This window comes from Sebastes fasciatus, chromosome 4 (genome assembly GCF_043250625.1).
Source record: "Sebastes fasciatus isolate fSebFas1 chromosome 4, fSebFas1.pri, whole genome shotgun sequence".
NCBI lineage: Eukaryota > Metazoa > Chordata > Actinopteri > Perciformes > Sebastidae > Sebastes > Sebastes fasciatus.
Genome location: NC_133798.1, coordinates 34,842,621 through 34,864,648, shown reverse-complemented (window position 1 = coordinate 34,864,648; position 22,028 = coordinate 34,842,621). Strand labels below are relative to the sequence as shown.

The 22,028-nt window shown below is 40.7% G+C and overlaps 2 protein-coding genes across 21 annotated transcripts in view; both read left to right on the top strand.

The window, feature by feature from the left end:
* The window catches only part of LOC141766740 (unconventional myosin-IXAa-like), a 166,069-nt gene extending 151,523 nt beyond the window's left edge, over nucleotides 1–14,546 (top strand). For 13 of the 19 annotated variants that reach the window (XM_074633854.1, XM_074633850.1, XM_074633848.1 and 10 more), the window contains 15 exons: nucleotides 24–140; nucleotides 397–585; nucleotides 959–1,006; nucleotides 1,107–1,218; nucleotides 2,774–2,835; nucleotides 3,951–4,143; nucleotides 5,099–5,227; nucleotides 5,322–5,427; nucleotides 5,692–5,823; nucleotides 6,630–6,753; nucleotides 9,095–9,148; nucleotides 10,930–10,950; nucleotides 11,271–11,548; nucleotides 12,043–12,185; nucleotides 12,631–14,546. In XM_074633854.1, coding sequence (XP_074489955.1) covers nucleotides 24–140; nucleotides 397–585; nucleotides 959–1,006; nucleotides 1,107–1,218; nucleotides 2,774–2,835; nucleotides 3,951–4,143; nucleotides 5,099–5,227; nucleotides 5,322–5,427; nucleotides 5,692–5,823; nucleotides 6,630–6,753; nucleotides 9,095–9,148; nucleotides 10,930–10,950; nucleotides 11,271–11,548; nucleotides 12,043–12,185; nucleotides 12,631–13,022 — 2,100 coding nt within the window. In that variant the 3' untranslated portion in view covers nucleotides 13,023–14,546. The remainder of the gene's footprint in view (nucleotides 1–23; nucleotides 141–396; nucleotides 586–958; nucleotides 1,007–1,106; nucleotides 1,219–2,773; nucleotides 2,836–3,950; nucleotides 4,144–5,098; nucleotides 5,228–5,321; nucleotides 5,428–5,691; nucleotides 5,824–6,629; nucleotides 6,754–9,094; nucleotides 9,149–10,929; nucleotides 10,951–11,270; nucleotides 11,549–12,042; nucleotides 12,186–12,630) is intronic. The other 6 variants (XM_074633859.1, XM_074633857.1, XM_074633853.1 and 3 more) reach the window with 3 other exon arrangements.
* A 2,290-nt stretch (nucleotides 14,547–16,836) lies between these two features.
* LOC141766739 (DNA polymerase III PolC-type-like) lies at nucleotides 16,837–19,370 on the top strand. Of its 2 annotated transcripts, XM_074633840.1 has the most exons (3): nucleotides 16,837–17,035; nucleotides 17,221–17,272; nucleotides 18,220–19,370. In XM_074633840.1, exons 2-3 carry the CDS (start codon nucleotides 17,221–17,223, stop codon nucleotides 18,756–18,758), a joined length of 591 nt encoding a protein of 196 aa, XP_074489941.1. In that variant the 5' UTR covers nucleotides 16,837–17,035; the 3' UTR covers nucleotides 18,759–19,370. The 2 variants fall into 2 exon arrangements, with proteins under 2 accessions (XP_074489941.1, XP_074489940.1); XM_074633839.1 differs by having other exon boundaries at nucleotides 17,016–17,272.
* Nucleotides 19,371–22,028: the final 2,658 nt, after the last annotated feature.

Here is a 22,028-nt window from a genome sequence, read left to right as displayed (position 1 = left end):
TTGAAAATAATTTGTCCCTCCAGATCGCCGACCTGGAGTCTGAAGACGGTAAGAAGGACACCATGGTGGACGTCGTCTTCAAGAAAGCGCTGAGGGAGTTCAGGATCAACATCTTCAACTCCTACTCCACCGCCCTGGCGGTGAGTCCTCGCTGCTCTTTCCTCTCTTTGTTTGAAGCACCATTTGCTTTGGCATGTACTGCAAATAAGACACTGCGTCCATCTTTATCTAAGTGGACTAAAATGAACTGTAAAACCAAAAATATTGTTAATTTGAATAGAAGAACACTGAGTTGTAAATGTTTACTGATGTTTTGGAGGATTAATTTTATCATTTGAAAAACAACCCATCACTAATGATTCTGAGTATTTCCGTACCTCTGCCCCCGACCACCAGATGGATGATGGGAAGAGTATCCGTTACAAGGATCTCTACGCCCTGTTCGAGCACATCCTGGAGAAGACCATGCGTCTGGAGCAGAGAGACTGGTGCGAATCGCCGGTGAAGGTTTGGGTCAACACCTTCAAGGTCTTCCTGGACGAGTTCATGACCGAGTACAAGCCCATGGAGGGAACTATCGGCAGGGTAAGAGAGTTAAAAAGTGGATGGATGGATGGATGAAAAAATGACAGAAATACTTGTCAGGACATAAAGAAACTACACAATGAATTCCAAGTAATGGATGCAGATAATATGAAGTATTGTAATTATGTTAATTATTAAATACAATCTCTCTGATCATTTTCCCAAGAGATTTAGGGTCCATTGTTTCAGAAAGGAAAATGCAGTTAAAGGGGATCTAAAGTTTAAATTTTAAACTTAATTGTTCAAAGAACAATGGCTTAACTCACTTATTGCACTTTGCAATACAAATAATCTCAATAATCAATTAATTACATGTGTAGCTCTCACAAGAGACACACAAAATGCACATAGTGACACATTTGTCTCTTTCCAGGCTCCTAAACGTGAACGCAAGAAGTCGAGGAAGAAGGAAACTGACATTGTGAGTTGTAGATTTAATGGTGAACTGAAACAAAGTGTTAACAATGGAATAAAAGCAGTGATGTAGCTGAGCTGACTTGTGTCTCTGCTGCCCTCTGCAGGTGGAGGAACACAATGGCCACATCTTCAAGTCAACACAGTACAGCATCCCCACCTACTGCGAGTACTGCTCCTCCCTCATCTGGATGATGGACCGAGCCTGCGTCTGCAAACGTGAGGACTGGACACGAAAACACACACATGCTTACCTTAGTTCGTTAGGTTGCTGTCACACATTGTTGCCTTTTACTTCTGCTGTGTCTCATGTTTACACTGACTTAGGCCTGGTCCAAATGAACACAGGTTTTTCCTCTTTCGTTCTAAAAAAAAATCTTGTCCACACAAGCACTGTTTAAAAAAATCCTCCATCCATATGAAAACGCAAAAACACAATTTAAGCGCTGTCAAGACCAGTGGGCAGGTTGACCCACACGTACACCGGCGACGTTAGCAGCGGGCTCTGTGTCGTGTTGGATAATGCAGCAGTGAGTGATCTCTGTAGCACATTCTGACGCCTCGGTTCCCCAATATAGTGGAAGACTTATATTTATGTGTAAAAATGTAAAAAGTCCTGTTAGCAATGTTAGAACCAGCACTGTTTTTGCAATATCTGCTATCTAGGGCTGTCCCGAATATCATTTTTTGGGCTTCGAAGGTTTGGTGAGGAATATTTGAAGGTATTCGAAGCTTCGCAGTGCAGCAGACTGACATGTTGCACCGTGTGCTTGACCACATGAAAGTACATGTACAAGAGTCTAATAACCAGTGATTATTATTATAAATTGTCAATCTAGACCTTATACTACATGGATATTGGTACAGCAGTAGAAACAGGACAAAAAAAGTGCAGTGCAGTACTTGTACATTAGTATGACGCGTGGGTAGTGACTGTGTGGTTGCTACGTTTCACACTCTTTTTAATGAGGAGGGAGAAACTGCCAACGTACACAGAGAGAGAAAGACACAAACACAAAATCACACATTATATCAGGAGGTTTTACTGACTGTGAAAGTCAATGTTGACTCATTCTCCGGTGAAGTCATGAAATATCTGTTTCACTTTAGTGCATCACATTACAGGAGTTGCACATTAGAAAAGCATTAGATGGGTGTGAAGTTTCAGCTGTAGTGAAAGATAAATTGTACTGCAACATTAACGAACCTGGAAGGACTAGATTAACGGTAAATGATGACCTTTATTTTTACAGAGCATTTATGTGTTTTGTATCTTTTTATCCACATTATAAAAGGAGGCTGTAAATATCTGCAAGCCTGCCCAGTATCACACTCACAGACAGATATACACACCAGCAGCAGTTCCTAATGTTCTCCTAACTCACTTACCCACAGGCGCTCACGCCCGTGTGTAGTTTTTATTTCCACCCACACAGCACATTACACCCCCGCCTACTCTTTTCACACACACACACATACAGTCACACACACTACACATTCACACACTTGCCCTGCCTCCCTGAGTGTCAGAACAATTGGATTAAACCACATAAATCCATCTTCTATCTAGTTACAAGCTCCATCTGCACTCTCAGTGAGCAGCAGACATCACATCCAAACTCTCTGACTGCCGCCTCGCCGTTTACCTTCACAAGTCTTCGAGGTCGTGACTGACTGACTGACTGACTGACTGACTGACTGACTGACTGCAGCTGTTGTTACAGATGTGTGCGGAGGTTGTAGAAGTCTGATTGTGTTGATCTGTCATCTGCAGTGTGTCGCTACGCCTGCCACAGGAAGTGCTGCTCCAAGATGACCACCAAGTGCAGTAAAAAGGTAGGAGGAGATTTATTTCATCTGAAGGTTTCTTGTTTCAATGTGCTGTAAGTGTTAAAATGCACAATGATAATACCGGATACGGATATATAATCAAAACAACTATTTGATTTTAGCCTAACTGATTTACTTTGTGACTTTATTGTCATCTAACTGTTTAAAATATTATAGTATGCCTACCATGTTTTTGGCAAGATTTGTTCCATTGTCATAGTGCTTCTGTTGTGGGTATTCGTACGTAGATATTCTCTGTAAGCTGAGCAAGAATCTTGGTGAAAAAGGACAATAATTGATGCTTTTTTTTAACAAAAGCTTTCTCAACTAATCAAACACTTTCTTCTTTTTCTTAGTTTGATATCTAGTCTTCTAGGTCAAATTAATTTGTACCATTTCCTATAATCGGCTGCAGTTGCAAACTCGGCCGTGTCAACCTTTTTTACAAGCGAGACTGTACCGTTTTCTACCGGTGCTTCTGATAACATTCAGCCGCTAGATGTCTCATTCTCCCTCCCCCGTTCCATTGCACTCACTTCACAACAAGTCGTTGCCAGGCACTTACCGTCAATCTCAGCATTTATCTGCTTTTTCCACACTAACTGGTGACACAGAGATAACGTGTGATACCAACGTTGTTATACAGTAATATTGGCCCAAACAAAGTGGGACCCAAACAAAACATTCATTTTGGACCCGCCCAAATTTTTAAAATGATTAATTCACAATCACAATAAAAATTATTTTCAGGAAAAGTCATATTTTTGTTCAGCACCTTTTTAAAGGCTCTGTAGATGTATTTTTTTTTTTATTATTTTCATTTAAAATGTCAATACGACAATGTTAATGTCAATCAATACGACCTTTTAAAAGAAAGTTGAATTCATAAGCAACAAAAATGCATCCTTCCTCCGTACAATACACTCCGAGGTTTTGCTGCTACAGGCTGACTCAGTCTGGTATGACCAGTCGCTTATGGTGGCTAATGTTAGAATAGTATTAGCAAAGTGTAAGTAGTTACAGAGTGAGTTTACTTACTATATTATTCATCATCATGCTGTCATTTTTACACACAGTAGTCTCACTCTAATGTGACGTGTGTCTGTGTTTGTGTATACTAGTACGATCCGGAGCTGTCGTCGCGGCAGTATGGCGTGGAGTTGTCCCGTCTGACCAGCGAGGAGCGAGCGGTTCCCCAGCTGGTGGAGAAACTCATCAACTACATCGAGATGCACGGCCTCTACACGGAGGGCATCTACAGGAAGTCAGGCTCCACCAATAAGATCAAAGAGCTGCGTCTGGGCCTGGACACGGGTGAGACTGACGATAAAATCTTTACTGTCATGTCTGAGTATTATCTGTGTTTTCACATCATTCATGTTCAGAATTAGTAAAGTCACTTTGTGCTTCTGTTGTGAAAACAATGTTAGCTAACGTGAATATATTTCAAAGTTTAAAGTAAGAGCTGATTTTAAAATGAAATCATCACATACTGTAAATATACTACTACTACTAGTACTACTTCTTCTTCTTCTTCTTCTTCTTCTGATACTATGACTCTACTACTACTACTACTACTTCTTCTTCTTCTTCTTCTTCTACTGATACTATGACTCTACTACTACTAATAATAATACTTCTTCTTCTACTACTACTATGTCTCTACTACTACTACTACTACTTGTAGAGTCATAGTAGTAGTAGTAGTAGTAGTAGCAGTAGTAGTAGTAGCAGTAGGAGAGTCTGATAGTAGTAAGATGAGTAATACTATTACAACAACTGTCCTACTACTGCTACTACTTCTTCTACTTCTACTTCTTCTACTTCTACTTCTTCTACTTCTACTACTACTATGACTCTAATACTACTACCACTACTTCTACTTCTTCTTCTTCTACTTCTACTACTACTATGTCCCTACTACTACTACTACTACTTTGACTCTACTAGTAGTAGTAGTAGTAGGAGGAGAGTCGTTGTAGTAGTAAGATGAGTAATACTATTATTACTACAACTCTTCTACTACTACTGCTACTACAACTACTACTACTACTACTACTACTACTACTTCCTCTTCTTCTTCATTTACTTCTACTACTAATGCTCCTCCTACTACTACTACTACTATTACTACTACTACTACTACTACTGCTACTACTGCTAATAATAGGTCTTCTTCTACTACTTCTAAATAAACTGTATACAGTCACAAAGACAGAAAGATGAAAGTGAATTTGCCTGAACATGTGTGTATGTGTGTGTGTTCCAGATGTGAGCATCGTGAACCTGGACGACTACAACATCCACGTCATCGCCAGCGTTCTCAAGCAGTGGCTCCGTGACCTGCCCAGCCCGCTCATGACCTTTGAACTGTACGAGGAGTTCCTCAGGGCCATGGGTAAGCTCATAATCACCGACTCCTCGTCCTCCAGCTGAGAGTCACTTTCAGAGAGTGATCTAGTCTGATGGGGTGTGTTTGTTTTCTTTTCCAGGTCAGCCAGACAAGCGGGAGGTGATCCGAGGGGTGTATTCGGTGATCGACCAGCTCAGCAGGACACACCTGAGCACGCTGGAGCGCCTCATCTTCCATCTGGTCAGGTGAGTGATCAGATATGAATCAACAGCAGCAGCACAGCCTCAGGCAAGACAGCCAGGTTGTGAAATAAGATCTGAATAATGTTTTTGCCTGCGAGCAAAATGTCTGAATGTGGTTTCAGATCCTCTTTGTTGTTCTTTTTTCTCACTGATTATGAAACACGTGGATTAGCGGTCTCGTGCCGTCCTGTCTGGTGTGCTTGCCGGGAATGGGTGTCATACTCGGTAACATCAGGATTAACAGGATTATACTGTGGTGTGTTTCAGGATCGCCCTGCAGGAGGAGACTAACAGGATGTCGGCCAACGCCCTCGCCATCGTGTTCGCTCCCTGCATCCTTCGCTGTCCAGACACCATTGACCCACTGCAGAGCGTCCAGGACATCAGCAAGACCACAGCGTACGTCCGCTGTCCTCAACTATCCTCTGCAGTTAGGGCTCTTAAACAGAATAACTGCCTGCAACAGAGAAGTTTTATGGATCAAAATAGTTTTACAAAAGTTTTATTTCTAGATTTAGTTTTAGATTTAAGCAAATTGTTTTTGATTTTACCTACATTATTTCCTATTAGCCTCACACTCACAAATGTGTTGCAACATGAGACTGACAATATTTAAACCAGAGTTAACCGTCCAGACAGTGATGACTAAATGTTGTGATGCTTTGATGTTACCACCGAGCGTGTACGGAGGCCTGTAGGGACAAAGTTTGAGAACAGACAAAGGCGAAACTCCTCATAACTGTGGTGATCACACAACATTATCAACCTGTTTGGCAGAAGAACCGTATTAATTTATTTTTCAAAAACCGGCATGTGGCACGTGGATGGTGTTAATCTTAAGTACAGCTCTTCATTACATACAGTGCGTAGGATTTAGTTTCATCAACCAACTGAGTACCCTTCTGCTTACTCCTCCCTTTCCAAGACTGCGGTAACGTGAGCCGCCAAGTGCAAAACCGTGGTAACGCCGTTCTCCTCGCTCAGAGGTCATCTTTACAATAATAACACTACTTTAGGAGCAACGGAAGTCAGACGGCGGCTTGCGGTACTATAGTTTTACACTCTGCGGCTCACGTTACCGCAGTTTCACAAGTGTGCCAGAGAACTACGGTGGCCTTCAGGAATAGCTAGTACAACCCAATCCTCTCTTTCTACTCGTATTCTACTCTGTTCTACTCTAAATGGATCTCTTCTCTGTACTATAGGTGTGTGGAGCTGCTCATCAACGAGCAGATGAGGAAGTACAAAGCTCGTCTGAAGGACATCAGCAGTCTGGAGTTTGCAGAAAGCAAAGCCAAGAGCAGACTGACCCACATCAGGAAGTCCATGGTAAGACCAGACTGACTGTCAGCCCTCTCGGCTCCTATACCAAGTTACATTAAGCTGAAGATGTTAGTGTGAATAATCCGTATTGCCGGGCGTTGACGTGGATGTTTTTCCTCTCACTCATCATTTAAATGGTGACACAATAGTTTTCAGCTCTATGAGCAGCTGGCATGGTTTTCACACGGCCATGGCAGGAGTTCATTCATACATCTCTCATCAACACATTTTGCTGTGTTTTTTGTAACACAAGCAAAAAGCTGAAAAAACACACTCACGGGGATATACATTAAAAATATACACAGCAGGATGCAAAAGATCAAAGTTGTTGGAATAGTCTTCACATGTGCAACAACCCTCCCTTTTATGAGAGCATTTCTAACGATGTTGACTAACACCTCTCCGTTATTAATGCATGTTCCTATCTTCTAACTTACTTCACAGTCACAGCAGATGTTGAAAAGGAGCGCCCACCATTATTCTTTTTTATAAAATTTAAGAAAAAACATACAAAACAAAAAGGACGGAGGTTAGAGAATGAAAAGCAGCTTAGAGCCACTTGCCAACGTGACCATAAGCTACCAGTAAATGGTAATGTTGGTCATTTAAATGAATGCATTTAGATCATAAGTAAGAAGTGAAAATAAGACAACTGATCTGAAAAAACAAACACGTTTCATTGTAGCTGTCAGGCAAAATAGCAGAAGCGGTGACTTACACTCATTGTGTAACGTTATGCAACTTCCTGTTACTACATTTTAACCAGGATTGAAATGACTGTGCTCCCTGAGGACCATCAAGCTGTGAAACATGTATTTCTGGCAAACACTTTGCCAGTAAGAGTGGGTTTTAATAGTTTGCAGATCAAAAGATGTGTCGACATCTAGTTTACCAAAAAGTACAAAAGTATTGTAGCGTCCAGAGTACAAACCTTAAGTTGACATGTGCTTCCGGTCCTATGCACACAGCTCACACCGACACTGACACCGATTGTACAAATTGGTAAAAACAAAAACATTTTCTACCTAAAAATGCTGCCGTTCATCTCGGCAAGCTTTAAAAGTCCACATGTTAATCTACAACTCGTTCCACACGGTCGGAAAACTGTGCGGCTCCACTCCGCCCGGCCGCTACTAACTGCTGCAAAATGGACTTAAAGTGTCGTCAGTCTGTCTTAAAGGCACTTATGTGTATTTCTTACAGTAACAATTAATAAAACACAATTGTAATAATCAAATTTGAAAAACATATGAGTAAATATGAACATGTAGATAATAATAAATAATGTTTAACTACAAATTGAATTTGGCTCTTACAAGCAATATCAACCAAATGTACTAAAAGTAATGTATTTGTTTGTCAGAATGGGCCCTGTCAGTGTTATATCATTATATTACTGGTCCATTATTATTGATGCTTTAATATAAAGCACAGCATCATATTTTATATATTGATCACATGTTTTGTTTGTAAAAGCTCATTGTAAACAAGTGACTACAGCTGTCGAATAAATGTAGTGGAGTAAAAAGCGGGCTCATTATAGAAATTACTAAAATGAAAATAAGCAGTGACAAATATTTTTAGTAAACTGAAACTAAATAAAAACAGAATCCTTTAAGAAAAACTAAAACTAAACTGAAACAATATTGCCTGTGTAAAAAAAACTAATACAAATATATATATATATAATATATAATATATCACTACCGAAAACAGCATGAATTTCCCTCAACTCTCGAGATATTGAACCACAGAAAATGAACGAACTTGACCTGCCAGGAGACGGCGCTGTGCTGCAATGCTTCACTAAAGTAGTGCAAAGATTAAACATGAAACATTATGGTCACTCCTACACAGTTCTCCAACCATGTATTTTGTATATATATATATGTAACGACATACTTCTGAGACGTTACAGCAGGCCCTAACAGAAACAAAGATATAAGAATTAAAATTAAACTTTTCTGAAAAACTGAAACTAATTTAAACTAAAATTAAACTGAAAAGTTAAAACTTAAATAAAATAAAAACAAATTCAAAATTCAAAACTATTATAACCTTGGTACAATGTATAATATGTAATATATAATATATAGTACAGTTTTTAGGTACTTGAGTAAATGTTCTTTGTTACTTTTGCTGTCAGGATATGCCTGAAACCGAAACAGTTATATTTAACTAAAGTGTCTTAAAACTCTCTCACTTCAAAACCAAACTTAGCTCAGTTTTAAATCTAAATGTCGAGACATCTTTTGACCTTAAAACCACCGGATCCGTGCTAACTTAATTCACCGTTCCCTAACCCTAATCTGTCCTTCCTTCCTTCCTTCCTTCCCCCTCCTTCCAGAAACCCGTACTAATTGCTGTTAGGTTTATGAGCATAACCCGCACTGCCACCCCGGTATGTATGCCCCTCTCACTCCATGTGCCCACCACCGCCATCAGTCCTGTCCTGTCCATCTGATCCGTGCATCGTACTGTCTGTTAGCTCCAGTCACGTCTGTGTGTCGCTCTTTTATCTGTCTGACCTTCTCTTTGTGTATTTCTTACTGTTGTCTTACAACAAGTGTTGTTAATTTTGGTAGTTTTTCTACCCGAGTTCAAAGTTTACATCTACTCTAAGATCAGTGGCGTTGGTTGTTATATCCAGGTAATGTAATGTGGCCGTCAGCAGGCACATTAAAAAGTTTAAAAGTTAAAGTATGAAATAGACACGACGCTGTTAATGTTTCTGCTTGGACTAAAGTCTGACTTTTATCAATTTCATTGCTGAGAGATTTGATAAATAACAAAGCAAAAACAAAAACAAGAGACTCAACTTGTTGACTTGTTTTATTACATGGCTTTGTTGAATACTCGATTCTGATTGGTCACGGCATTCTGCGGTCTGTTATTTTTTAAGTATAGCAGAACGTTGCTATGTATAACAGAACGTTGCTATGGGCGCAGTTCTGATGTCGGACTCTTGCAGGCCGTTTTTGTGTCAAATTATTGATTTATTAAGTAAGTAGCTGTGTAATAAGCGGGATAATGTAAAGCTAGCGGGTCATTGTTGGGAAATAAACCCCTTCAGGGCGATGAGAGTCCCCTCCACATCGCGTGCGGCATCGCCCTCCCGGGGTTTATTTCTTAACAATGACCTGCTCGCTGTACATTATCCCTTACATAATGACTTCAGACTTGGGCTCTTGATATTTTCCAAAATTGGCTTTGATTCTTTTTAAAGGAATGTATTGAACAGGAAACATATCATTTAGTATTTATGGGCTTTCACATCAAACGTGTCACTATGGCTTCGCACAGAGGACGCCATTGTTCCAGCCGGCCAAATATACGGCAGACTCAGAACTTCACTTGGACTCAGTTGTGTCGCAAGATTTTGAGATTTAAATCTAGGGTTGGTGATCTTGAGAAACTAGTAAGAGTACGCTAGATTTTTAAAAATGATTCAACTGAAAAAAAGTCTCTTTTCTAATGAAAGTAGATACTGTAGCAGCACGAGCTCCAAAAGTCTAGCAAGAAAGTCAACAAGTCGGCAACACTGACAATCCGTCCGTTCCGGCCGCCCTCCAAAGCCACTCCCCCAAAAATATCATAATGAACGTAAACAGTGAACATGACTATTGTTAGTACTCCCAGCTGTCAAGCTTGCTGCTTGTGGAAGACTCCTGTGACGAACAATGAGTGCACGGGCAGAGTGCAGGCAGGTAGCTCGTCCAAACATTACATTCGGCCTGAATGAAATGATTGGACGGGTTTATTACATTCCTGCGACAGCCACAGATACCAGATTTATTTTTTTATTTTTTTTGTCAGATGGTTTGATTTATTGTTTGCTGTCTGGATGTAATGAAAATTTCAACTAATATAACTAAAAATGTTTTTAAAACCTTTACCAGCCCTACCTTTAACTAAGCATTGTGTGTGAATTAAGTTGATTCTTGTGAAGCCACTTGTTGCTGGCAGTATCCCATCCAATGTTAGAAATGACAACAGCGCTGTCAAGCTAGCGTTGCTGCTCCTGTGGGACAGATGAAGGTTATTATTTCACATTTCTTGACAAAAATGGGTGAAATTAGGCTTAGTACTGTACTGTACTGTACTGTACTGTTTGTGGTCTGAGAGAGCAGCACTGACTGCTCTTTGCTTTCTGTTTCTGCTCCACGGCTTATTATCATGCAGCCTAACACAGCTAAACTTAAGGTAATGCTTACCTGTGTGTGTGTTTGTAGCAGACGGTGTGTTTATGTGTGTGTGTGTGTGTGTGTGGTGATAATCAGCTGACCTCATAGTTCCTTAGCCGTGATGTCGTCTATACATCCTCTATAACGTCAGAATGTGGTCAAAACATCCAACCGTGTCTAAAGCGAGTCCGCTGTCTGTGCTCCATTGTCAATAAAATAACTGATTATTATTATTATTATTATTATTATTATTATTATTATTATTATTATTATTATTATTATTATTGTTCAGCCTCCACTAACGCACTCTCTTGCTCTGTGATTTTTGTGAACTTGCAGAGCAAAGGCCGCGTTCGGCAAAGCAGCACCCACACGCCGTCGCCTCCTCTCAGCCCCAAAGTGCCCCCGGTTGTGGTGGAGGTGGTGGATGGAGAGAGTGCAGGAGAAGGAGGAGGAGATGGAGGAGGAGAGGGAGGTGGAGGAAGTGGAGGAGGAGGAGTAGGAGGAGGAGGAGGGGAGGATGCAGCAGAAGCAGGGCCAAACGAGCAGCAGCAGCTGGCGATGCAGCAGGAAGAGCGAATCCTCACCGAGCAGATCGAGAGCCTGCAGAAAGAAAAGTACGACGTCTCTGTGGTTGAACTGTTCAGACGACAGTAGAAGTGTTTTGTTTAATGCGTCACATAAAGTTTGTACACAATCAAAGCACGGAGAAGGTAGTAATTAATCATTTTAGCAGATGTTACTCAATAATAACCACACATTAAAAAAAAAACAATTCCAGTGTTGACTGTTAGCTGTGTAGGAAGGAGCACCTATCTGTCTATTTACTGTATGTCATTACTCAGCAATCAGTTACATTGATCCCTACAGGGACACAAGTACAGTACATTACATCTCTTATCAGGACTAAACTGACCTTATCTTCAGTAGGGATTGCTAGAAGCCAAATAGGAACTTAAGGTCACTCTATAGTACTGATTCTAAATGGCACGCAATAGGAAACGCCCAAAAGTTCAAATGTAAATAAAATAATTTAGATAAGATTGTAACCTGTCATGTGTTTGTGTGTGTGTGTGTGTGTGTGTGTGTGTGTGTGTGTGTGTGTGTGCAGGGAGGAGCTGACGTATGAGATGTTGATCTTGGAGCCGCGGACATCCGACGATGAGACTCCTGAATCTGAAGCATCCATCGGCACAGCGGACAGCTCTGAGAACATCACCATGGAGACGGAGGGAGCCACCTTTGACCCCTCTGGTACGTACCCTTCCCGATTTTCCGGGGAAACTCCCAGTTTTTCCATGCACTCTCCTGGTTTCCTCCCAGGGTCACAATCCTCCCGTATGTCTCACGATTTATGACACATTTTCACTGGCACTGTTCAGCCCTTTGACAGCTAATGTCATTTCCTGGCATGCATGTGATACGGAAGAGAGTTGCCTGGAAACCTGGAAAGAACAATTACTGGTTCTTACCGAAAAGTTTTAAAGGACACTACTGTTAGTTCAGAAGACTATCAAATGGTTGCACCGATCCGGGATCATATGAATGATACAACAGCACGTTACACCTTTTGTATGATCGCTGTCTTCCTGTTGCTTTAATACGACAGGGGCCTCCCTGTAGATGGCTACACCTACGGATCAAGTGTTGTATAATGTGTTTAACACTTCTGCTGCTCTCTCTCTCTCTCTCTCCCCAGAGCGCGGCGCTTATCACTCCAGAAAGTCAGAGGCAAAAGGCAGGCGAGGTTTGCGCCGTCAGCCCGACTCCCAGGACTCCGCGGACTCCATCTCCACCATTTCCTCCTCCTACCACCCCTCCTCCTCTCTCTCCTCCAACGCCTCCGGCTCTCCCTCCCCTCACTACCGCTTCCGCTCCTCCTCCTCCGGGCCCCTGCTCACCTCCTGCGGTCTGGGAGCCCCGTTGGCCGAGGCCGAGGGGAGCCACGGAGGAGCCGGCAAGACGCGCCACAGGCTCAGGCTCAGCCGCAGCTCACCACGCGAGCCCTCGGGAAGCCACCGGAGGGAGTCGGACTTCAGCTCGGGCCCGCAGCAGCTGGTTCTGTACGGCAGCAACGAGTTCATGGTGTGAAGCCGAGGAGAGAGCCGGCGGCCGCCGCCTGTTGGAGCGCAGGGAGGGTGTACGAGAAGAGGAGGAGGGAGAGTCCGGGGGTTGAACGAGGCTGGTCACGGGGGCCCAGTGTCGCCTGCTGCCCCTCCTCAGTGCCCACCCGCCTCCTCCACTGGTCCAGTCAGAGGAGAGAGCTGTGGGAATAAAAGAAGACTATGACACAGAGTGACGAAATGACAGCTGGGACAGAGGGAAGTGATGTGTCAGCCACGTTTGTTGACCCTCTGACCTCAGCGCTGTTTGACCCCTGCTGGAGCCCCGGGGGTCGGTCAGAGGAGAGAGAGAGAGAGAAGAAGGGAGGGACGGTTGGTGGAGACACAGAGGAAAACCCACACCTGCAAAGCCAAATCTTATAGTGCCCCATCTTTATTTGTTAGCATGTGGGCAGGTGGATAAAGCCACCCAGAAGAAATGTAGCCATACTGACTGAACTGGCGGACAGTTTGTCTGTAACCAGAGCCAAGCTAAGTCTGCTTTTCACGTTTACACAGGACACACCAGCCAAGAGGCTGCATGCTTCTCCATCACACGTTTTCCTACGTCAGTTTGAAGAGGCTGTACAGAAATATGTCACATTATTATTATTATTATTATTATTATTATTATTATTATTATGTTACAGAGGAAACAAATGTACATAGAAAGAAACTCCAGTGCTGCTCCGGGGTCGTTCATTGTTGATTAGTCTCTATTTCCTGTCTGCAAAGTGAAGTGTCCGGAATTCAGGTTCCACTTTTGTTTCTGTGCTGGTTTTCGCTCCGTTTACCGTCATTCGTTTTGTTTTCTCCTTTCCTATTTCACAATGAACAGAGCCGGCTTCGGGTGTCCTCGGGTCATACTCTTGAGAAATAATAATAATAATAGAAGGAAAAGCTGTCGATGTGCGCTCACAGTGCTACGCGTCTGGTGTCACGTTTACTTTACCTTGAGGTGTCAAATGTCAATCAGCCATAAGTGTATTGTCTTTCCCTGCAAGCTTTCTGTTTTTATCCAGAATCATCAGTGTTACCACGTCAGGACTTGAATTTTTTTTACATATATATATATAAATATATATAAATATTATTGCTGTATTATAGGTGTTGTTATTGATATCAAAGATGTTTTTGTTGTCAATATTGTTTCATTTTTGTTCAGATGAAAGCCATTTTTTCTTTCCTGTCTGTGTGTGTGTGTGTGTGTGCATGTTGAATGAATGATTCCTGCCATTGTATCAGCTCACACTTTGTGCATGTGTAGTCTTCTCTACACACACATACACTCGTGTTTCCCCCCTAAAAATATTGTTCTTGTAAAGGTGAAAAAAAAGTTTGTGCGACCATCAAGTGACACTAACATCTGATTCGACTGTTATCAGGCCATTCAATAAGCGTTATCAGTCACTATAAGCACCATAGATGTGGGTCAGTAGGGGCCTACTACACCTACTACGTTGTAAAAGTGAAAATTAAACTTCGATCAATCAATTCAATTTAAAAAAACAGTTAGGTTTAGGCAAAAAAAACTACAACTTCTTTAGGTTTAGGCAACAAAAACAATAGTTAAGTTTAGAGAAAACACCATGTTCTGAGTTAAAATAACTACGAACACAAAGACAACTACACATTGTTGGTTTCACACGGGATGTGAACTCCAGTCTCCTGGGTGAAAACTCTGTGTTTTGTGTCCCATCATGTCATAATTACTACGGTTGCTAGAGGTCGGACTCGTGTTCTTTTATACCTTCTTTCGGTGATCCACCATGTGAATAGATGATAAGACCTACTAGTGGGAGTAGTAGGCCCCTACTGACCCACATCTATGGGGCTTATAGCGACTGATAACGCCTATTTAATGGCCTGATAAGTCTAATCGACTGCTATAGCGAACTCAGACGTTATGAAATGTTGAATCAGTCTGAGTTTCATAATTGCACCTGTGGGGAAACTCTTGCACTCACCCACTCAAACCGTCCACCATGTCCTCTGAGCCATCCAGAATACTCTTCTTCTTCTTCTTCTTTTACCATAACAGTAGCTCTTCATCCTCTCTTCTCTCCCAGCTCTGGCTGTGAAACGTAGCATCTAACCTGCCTGTTATAACCAGACGAAAAACAAAGTAGCAACTAACTCAGACCGTCCACGTGTTTCTGCATATTCTTACTCTCTTTCTGTCCAAACAGTCGGTGTGATATTCAGTTTTATGGGCCTCCTTCAGTAGCTTAACAGCAATGATGTCTTCGTACTTTAGCTGCAGTATCTCTCCTCCGCTTGCTGCGTCTGCGATCGGATGCTTTTCAGCTCCGATCACACCGACACAATCAGTGTTAATCAACTTCTCCTTGAAGCTGGAAGTCTCACTAAAGACTGTGCTGATCTCAGTTTTAATGCAGGTGTGGAGACTCGCAGTGTGTTGTCGTTTTTACAACAAAAACTGTTTAGGAAAAAAAAACAGCTTCGGAGGTGAGCTGAAAGGACAAAAAACTGATCCCTGGTCAGTTCTCTTTAAGCTGATATTTGATGGGATGGTCTGTGTACATGTCCAGGCTGTCGATATGGCAAAAAAAGACAAAAAAAAAAGTGAATGTACCTGTCACTGGAAAGCATGCTCTGCTTTCTCTGGTTGTTTTTGTTCCTCTTTTATACACAGTGTATGTACTATTTATGATCATGCTTTTGGGGTGTACATTGGTTTAAAAGAATCTGTTATAAAAGGTGTTATAAAAGGATATATTATCCTGTGTACGGTTCATTATCTACTATTAATCATGGCAACATTTTAACAGGCCACACTCGGTCTGTCATGTTTGTGCTACGAAGCAGGAAAAAAAAAAGAAAAGTGTCTCTTTGTCTGCGCCACTCTGGACACGGTTATGTAAAAGGTGCAAATTTGTGTTATATTTCTTTTTTTAATGATACAAACATGTTTATGGTTGTAAGAAAAAAAAGACTTTATGGGGGAAAATCATCTGCTTATTAAAAAAGCAAAACTGCAGCCAAACACAAATGAGTCGAGTAATATTTTTGCCTGATTTTACTTTTATTTCCAACACATTGTCTTCACACATCTGTGTTCCTTTTCAATATAAGATCTACAGTCTTAGTTAAAGGCAGAATGATGTTGGATTTGTCAGTTGTGGTTTGTACATTCAAAGTTGGCCCCTCCTTCCCGGCTCAACGACATCAGAAGCACACATATATTTAAAATAATTGCATATAATATTTAAATATTTAAAGTCACCAATAAATATATATATATATATATATATATATTTAAAATAATTGCATATAATATTTAAAGTCACCAATAAACATATAAATATATATATAGTTTTTTTTAATTATTTCTATTTACTGGGGGAGCAACATTAAAGCCGTCAAGACACATGTAAGTATATATTTATTTATTTATCTTATTTTATTTTACTTTCATTGTTTATTTTCAAGCTACATTTCTTAAAATGGATTTTGCATATTGTATTGTATATATATATATATACATATATATATATATATATATATATATACACACACATATATATATTTCTATTTACTGAGGGAGCAACATTAAAGGTGTCAAGACACATGTAAGTATTTATTGATTGATTTATTTTCAAAAAAATCATTTTATTTTTTCATTTTTTCATTGTTTTTGGTAATTTAGACTATTTATTCTATTTTGTGTGTTTTATTTTATTATTTTATTATTTTTAAAGCCTGTCTGTAAGTTTCATTGTCAGGCAGTCAGTCACCCCCACCACCAGCAGCAGCAGCAGCTCTTCGTCATCCAGCAGGTCAGAAGTGAAACTAAACGAACATCGGGGAAGTTTCCACCTTCACAGAAAAAAAAAAACACCTTTTGTTTTGCAACAGCGACCTCGATGTCAGGCGGTCAGATCAGCAGCGTTTAACCGAGCAGGAAGGAGATATATCCGAAGAAAACCTGATCGATCAGCGACCTCACAGCTCAGCTGACCGCACAGACAACTGGCCACGGTGAGTTCACTCCTCTCTCTTCTAACATTTATCACTTCATTATGTTCAGAATAACTTTACTAGCTGAAACTGTGAAAGCTAATTGTGTTAATAGTATCTGTTAATTCACTGTCAGACTTATGAGACATGCCTGTTGAGTGTTTAAATTAATGTTCAAATGTCCTATTTTCTTTAAACTCTTGCAGATGTCTCAAAACAAACTCATCGTTTTCTTTGACCTGGAGACCACTGGATTAGGTAACATTACCTTTATATGCTTCTTAATTATCAGTCACAATGTCATGAATTTTATTTAAATATTTTATTTGCCTTATACGATAACAGATATCAGTGTTATATTATTCATCTTTTTAACAATATTTGCCTAAAATATATATTTTTTTACATTTTTATATTAATTCTAAGGTTCATATTTGATGTTGGAAATAACTGGATTTTTTTTCAGAGCTTTCAGCCAGATCTTGTTGTCTTCAATATCAAAATATTAATTAAAGTTAATGTCAAAGTAATTATTTTATGTTTTACATTCATTGTGTAGATTAGACAGCACAAACATTTTTTTATCCTTGATTTCTTTTAAACCAGTGTATGACTTGGCCTGGAATCAAGTAACAAACTAAGATAAAAAGATAAATAAAAATGTAGATTTATTTATTTATTTTTATATACTTTATTTTTTCAAGATTGTTTTCATATATGCAATTTACAGTTTATAAACAACTTTTAAAGAGACAAAACAAGATATACACAAAATGACAACATCAGCATTAGAAATGATGATAAAATAAATAAATAAATTGTAGTGTATTTAATGTTTCCTTCCAGTTTGGCTGCATAAAGATTGAACTGAGTTAAGTCAACGTCATCGTTGTTTTATCAATCTGGTCTGAAGGCTCCACCTGTTGACAGCTGGCTGAGCGTTTCAGTTTCTTCAGTTTTTTATTGGTTTCTAATCTCACATCTGTCTCTTCTGGTTCATGATGTCTTGAGAAATTAAAGTTTGGTTTATAAAAGGGCGGAGCATCGCTTGGCTGTTTGAACCAATGAGATTAGAGCTCAGACATCACACCAAAAAATCACAACAACGAGCAGTTTGCTGACTAAAAGACGTCGTTTTTATAATTTTGAATATTATAACATGCATCTATTTATATTTCCTTTTTCTCTATTTAATCCCCTCTCAGTCACCACAGTGTGTGACATCATCCAGGTGTCGGCCATCTGCGGAGAGAAGGACTTCAACGTCTACACCCTCCCCGACTGCGCCATCGATCCGGATGCCACAAAGGTGTCGGGCTTCACCGTGACAGATGGCGAGCTGTTTTGCCGCGGGACTCCTAAGGACACCGTCCCTCTCGTTGACGCTCTCACACGCTTCATCAACTTCCTTCGCTCCTTCCGCCGCCCCGTGCTGCTGGCGGCCCACAATGCAAAGCAGTTCGATGCCCCCATAATCTGCAGAGTGATGCGACAGCTCAACCTCCAGCAGGAGTTCCAGCAGGTGGTGTCTGGGTTTGTGGATACCTTCCTGCTGAGCAAGAAACTCTTTCGTGGTCTGAGCATAGGTCATTCTCAGAAGAATCTGGTTCGCCACTTCCTGGGGAAGTCCTACAACGCCCATGATGCAAGTGAGGATGCCACGATGCTGCAGGAGCTGTTCAACCACTGGCGTCCCAGTATATCGGACGTCGCGACAGTTACCTTCTCAACCAATATGTTTTAAAAAATCTGCAGAAAAAAACAACCAAAAGAGCCACGAAAACAAAATATTCTATTTAAAAATGTAACCTTTTCTTTCCGGTTTTGTTCTCATCATGTCCTCGTGTGGTTGGACAAACTGATATTTTTAACATTTAGTAGAAAACAAAATGACGGGTAGTTTAAATTTCTTGTGATTGGGGACAAATAATCCACATTACACCCCAAACTCACATATTTTGTATTGTTTAGTTTAGTTCTCTAATGAACTATAATGTTTAGAAGAAAGAAGAAACCTTTATTTGTCATAGTACATACAGGTACATGCATGAAATGTGACCTCTCCATTTAAACCATCCTAAGTATTTTAGGAGCAGTGGGCTGCTGTAAAGCGCCCAGGGAGCAACTTGGGGTGTCTCGCTCAAGGACACTTCGACATGCAGTCTGTATGAGCCGGGGATCGAACCACCAACGACCCGGACGACCTGCTCTACCCACTGAGCTACAGCCACCCCATGCTGCCCCACGTGTCATACTCACACGTGTTGTACTATTTGTCTTTCCAGTAAATTGTCCAAGTTTGTAACACAATTTTCGCACAATAACCATTAAAGTTACATTTGATTCTTTTAGACAACTTGGTATTTTTTTTATTATTATTATTTGCAGCCAGTTTCAGCCTCATACAAGGAGAAATCATAGAAATCTAATTCTAGTTGTAGTTCTTTTCTCCCTCTTCTCACCTGCCCAATTGCTAATTTAGGAATTTCTTCCTGACACTCCTTTATCTCAAGAGTGTCTTATTCCAATGCTTATTTAGCACCTCACTCCATCACGCTGTTTCGTACACAATAGTATACTTATTTAAGCAACTATTGTTTCAGAACTCATTTATTCCTTTCAGTGGTCCACAGACGATCGTACCCCGTCCACCAGATCACACTGAGTGCCAATCCGGTATAGGATATAGAGTATGACCTTCTTGCCAGTGATCAGAATACACTCACACACACACACCCTCAGTGCAAGAGGAAATACGTCTTCTCTACCAGGTCACGTTTAGGTGACGGTCCAGGACAGGTGTGCAACTCCTCCTCACCAAAGCCGGAGCTCTGTCTTCAATCACACTCACCAACACACACACTGGTTCTTCCCTACTCCAACTATATTGTAAATCCTTGACCTATTTCTAGATTACAGCCCCTCAGGTGAAGAAACAAGAACTATTCTATATTCTACAGACAGATTACCCTGAACTGCTTCCTTTCCTGAGTGCCAAGGCTGCCTATTAGAATACTTATCCCATCTTGGATGACCTACCAATCCTGCAGAAACCTCCTTATTGTAAACCTAGCTAGGAAAGCCATCCATCCTCTGAATGCTCCAGGTCTCTAGTTTGTGGTCAAGTTTCAAAATGGGGACTAACATCATCACACATGAATACAGATGGGCTATTGGAGCTCAGGAGGTAGACACAAAGACACACACAAGGCATGGTCAAAGGTAGTTTTGGAGCTTCTTTTCCTAGGAAGTCAGAGGTTGAGTGACAACATTTACTTAGACAGAGGGTGAATACGGGCATAATCAGTCAGACAATATGAGGAAAATCAAGTTTTTTTATAACATTACCGCATGTAAACATGTTCTAGTAGAAACCAAAAATACAAGTATGAACCTGAAAATGAGCATGATATGGGACCTTTAAATGAGCCGTCAGGATATCTGTAATTTTGTGACGTCACAAATCTACAATATTTAGACCATTTCACAGTTTTAAACATTAAAACTAAGTCTGCTTTTCACGTTTACACAGGACACACCAGCCAAGAGGCTGCATGCTTCTCCATCACACGTTTTCCTACGTCAGTTTGAAGAGGCTGTACAGAAATATATCACATTATTATTATTATTATTATTATTATTATTATTATTATGTTACAGAGGAAACAAATGTACATAGAAAGAAACTCCAGTGCTGCTCCGGGGTCGTTCATTGTTGATTAGTCTCTATTTCCTGTCTGCAAAGTGAAGTGTCCGGAATTCAGGTTCCACTTTTGTTTCTGTGCTGGTTTTCGCTCCGTTTACCGTCATTCGTTTTGTTTTCTCCTTTCCTATTTCACAATGAACAGAGCCGGCTTCGGGTGTCCTCGGGTCATACTCTTGAGAAATAATAATAATAATAGAAGGAAAAGCTGTCGATGTGCGCTCACAGTGCTACGCGTCTGGTGTCACGTTTACTTTACCTTGAGGTGTCAAATGTCAATCAGCCATAAGTGTATTGTCTTTCCCTGCAAGCTTTCTGTTTTTATCCAGAATCATCAGTGTTACCACGTCAGGACTTGAATTTTTTTTACATATATATATATAAATATATATAAATATTATTGCTGTATTATAGGTGTTGTTATTGATATCAAAGATGTTTTTGTTGTCAATATTGTTTAGTTTTTGACAGATGAAAGCCATTTTTTTCTTTCCTGTCTCTGTGTGTGTGTGTGTGTGTGCATGTTGAATGAATGATTCCTGCCACTGTATCAGCTCACACTTTGTGCATGTGTAGTCTTCTCTACACACACATACACTCGTGTTTCCCCCCTAAAAATATTGTTCTTGTAAAGGTGAAAAAAAAGTCTGTGCGACCATCAAGTGACACTAACATCTGATTCGACTGTTTATCAGGCCATTCAATAAGCGTTATCAGTCACTATAAGCACCATAGATGTGGGTCAGTAGGGGCCTACTACACCTACTACGTTGTAAAAGTGAACAGATCTACAGTCTTAGTTAAAGGCAGAATGATGTTGGATTTGTCAGTTGTGGTTTGTACATTCAAAGTTGGCCCCTCCTTCCCGGCTCAACGACATCAGAAGCACACGCCCCCTTACCGCGGTTACGGCGCTCGCCAGCGTGTGTAAGCCGACCCCAGATTCACTCTCGTTTTGGAACGAGCTTTGCCCCCTTGGCATCTCGCCTCGCTATATTTGCGGGTTTTATTCAGTGCTGTGTCCGCCATTTTCGTAGCTTGGTTTTGGATGCGTGCTGTTGCGTGCTATGTAAAGGATAATGTACAGCGAGCGAGACGGTTGTGAAAGAGGTTTATTATCCCGCTTATTACACGGCTACTTTCTTAAGAAATCCATAATTTGACACAAAAATGGTCCGCCAGATTCCGAGATCACAACCCCGTCCATAGCGGTCTGTTATACATAGCAGTGGTCTGCTATGAAGAAATAACAGACTGTCGAATGCTGTGATTGACCAATCAGAATCAAGTATTTATGTAATACTTTTTTAT

What these genes read in the sequence shown, in the direction of transcription:
- LOC141766739 (XM_074633839.1), top strand. Translation starts at nt 17,185, where the DNA reads ATGTTCAAATGTCCTATTTTCTTTAAACTCTTGCAGATGTCTCAAAAC. An exon ending in CCTGGAGACCACTGGATTAG is followed by an intron (nt 17,273 to 18,219) that starts GTAACATTACCT and finishes ATCCCCTCTCAG; the next exon opens with TCACCACAGTGTGTGACATC.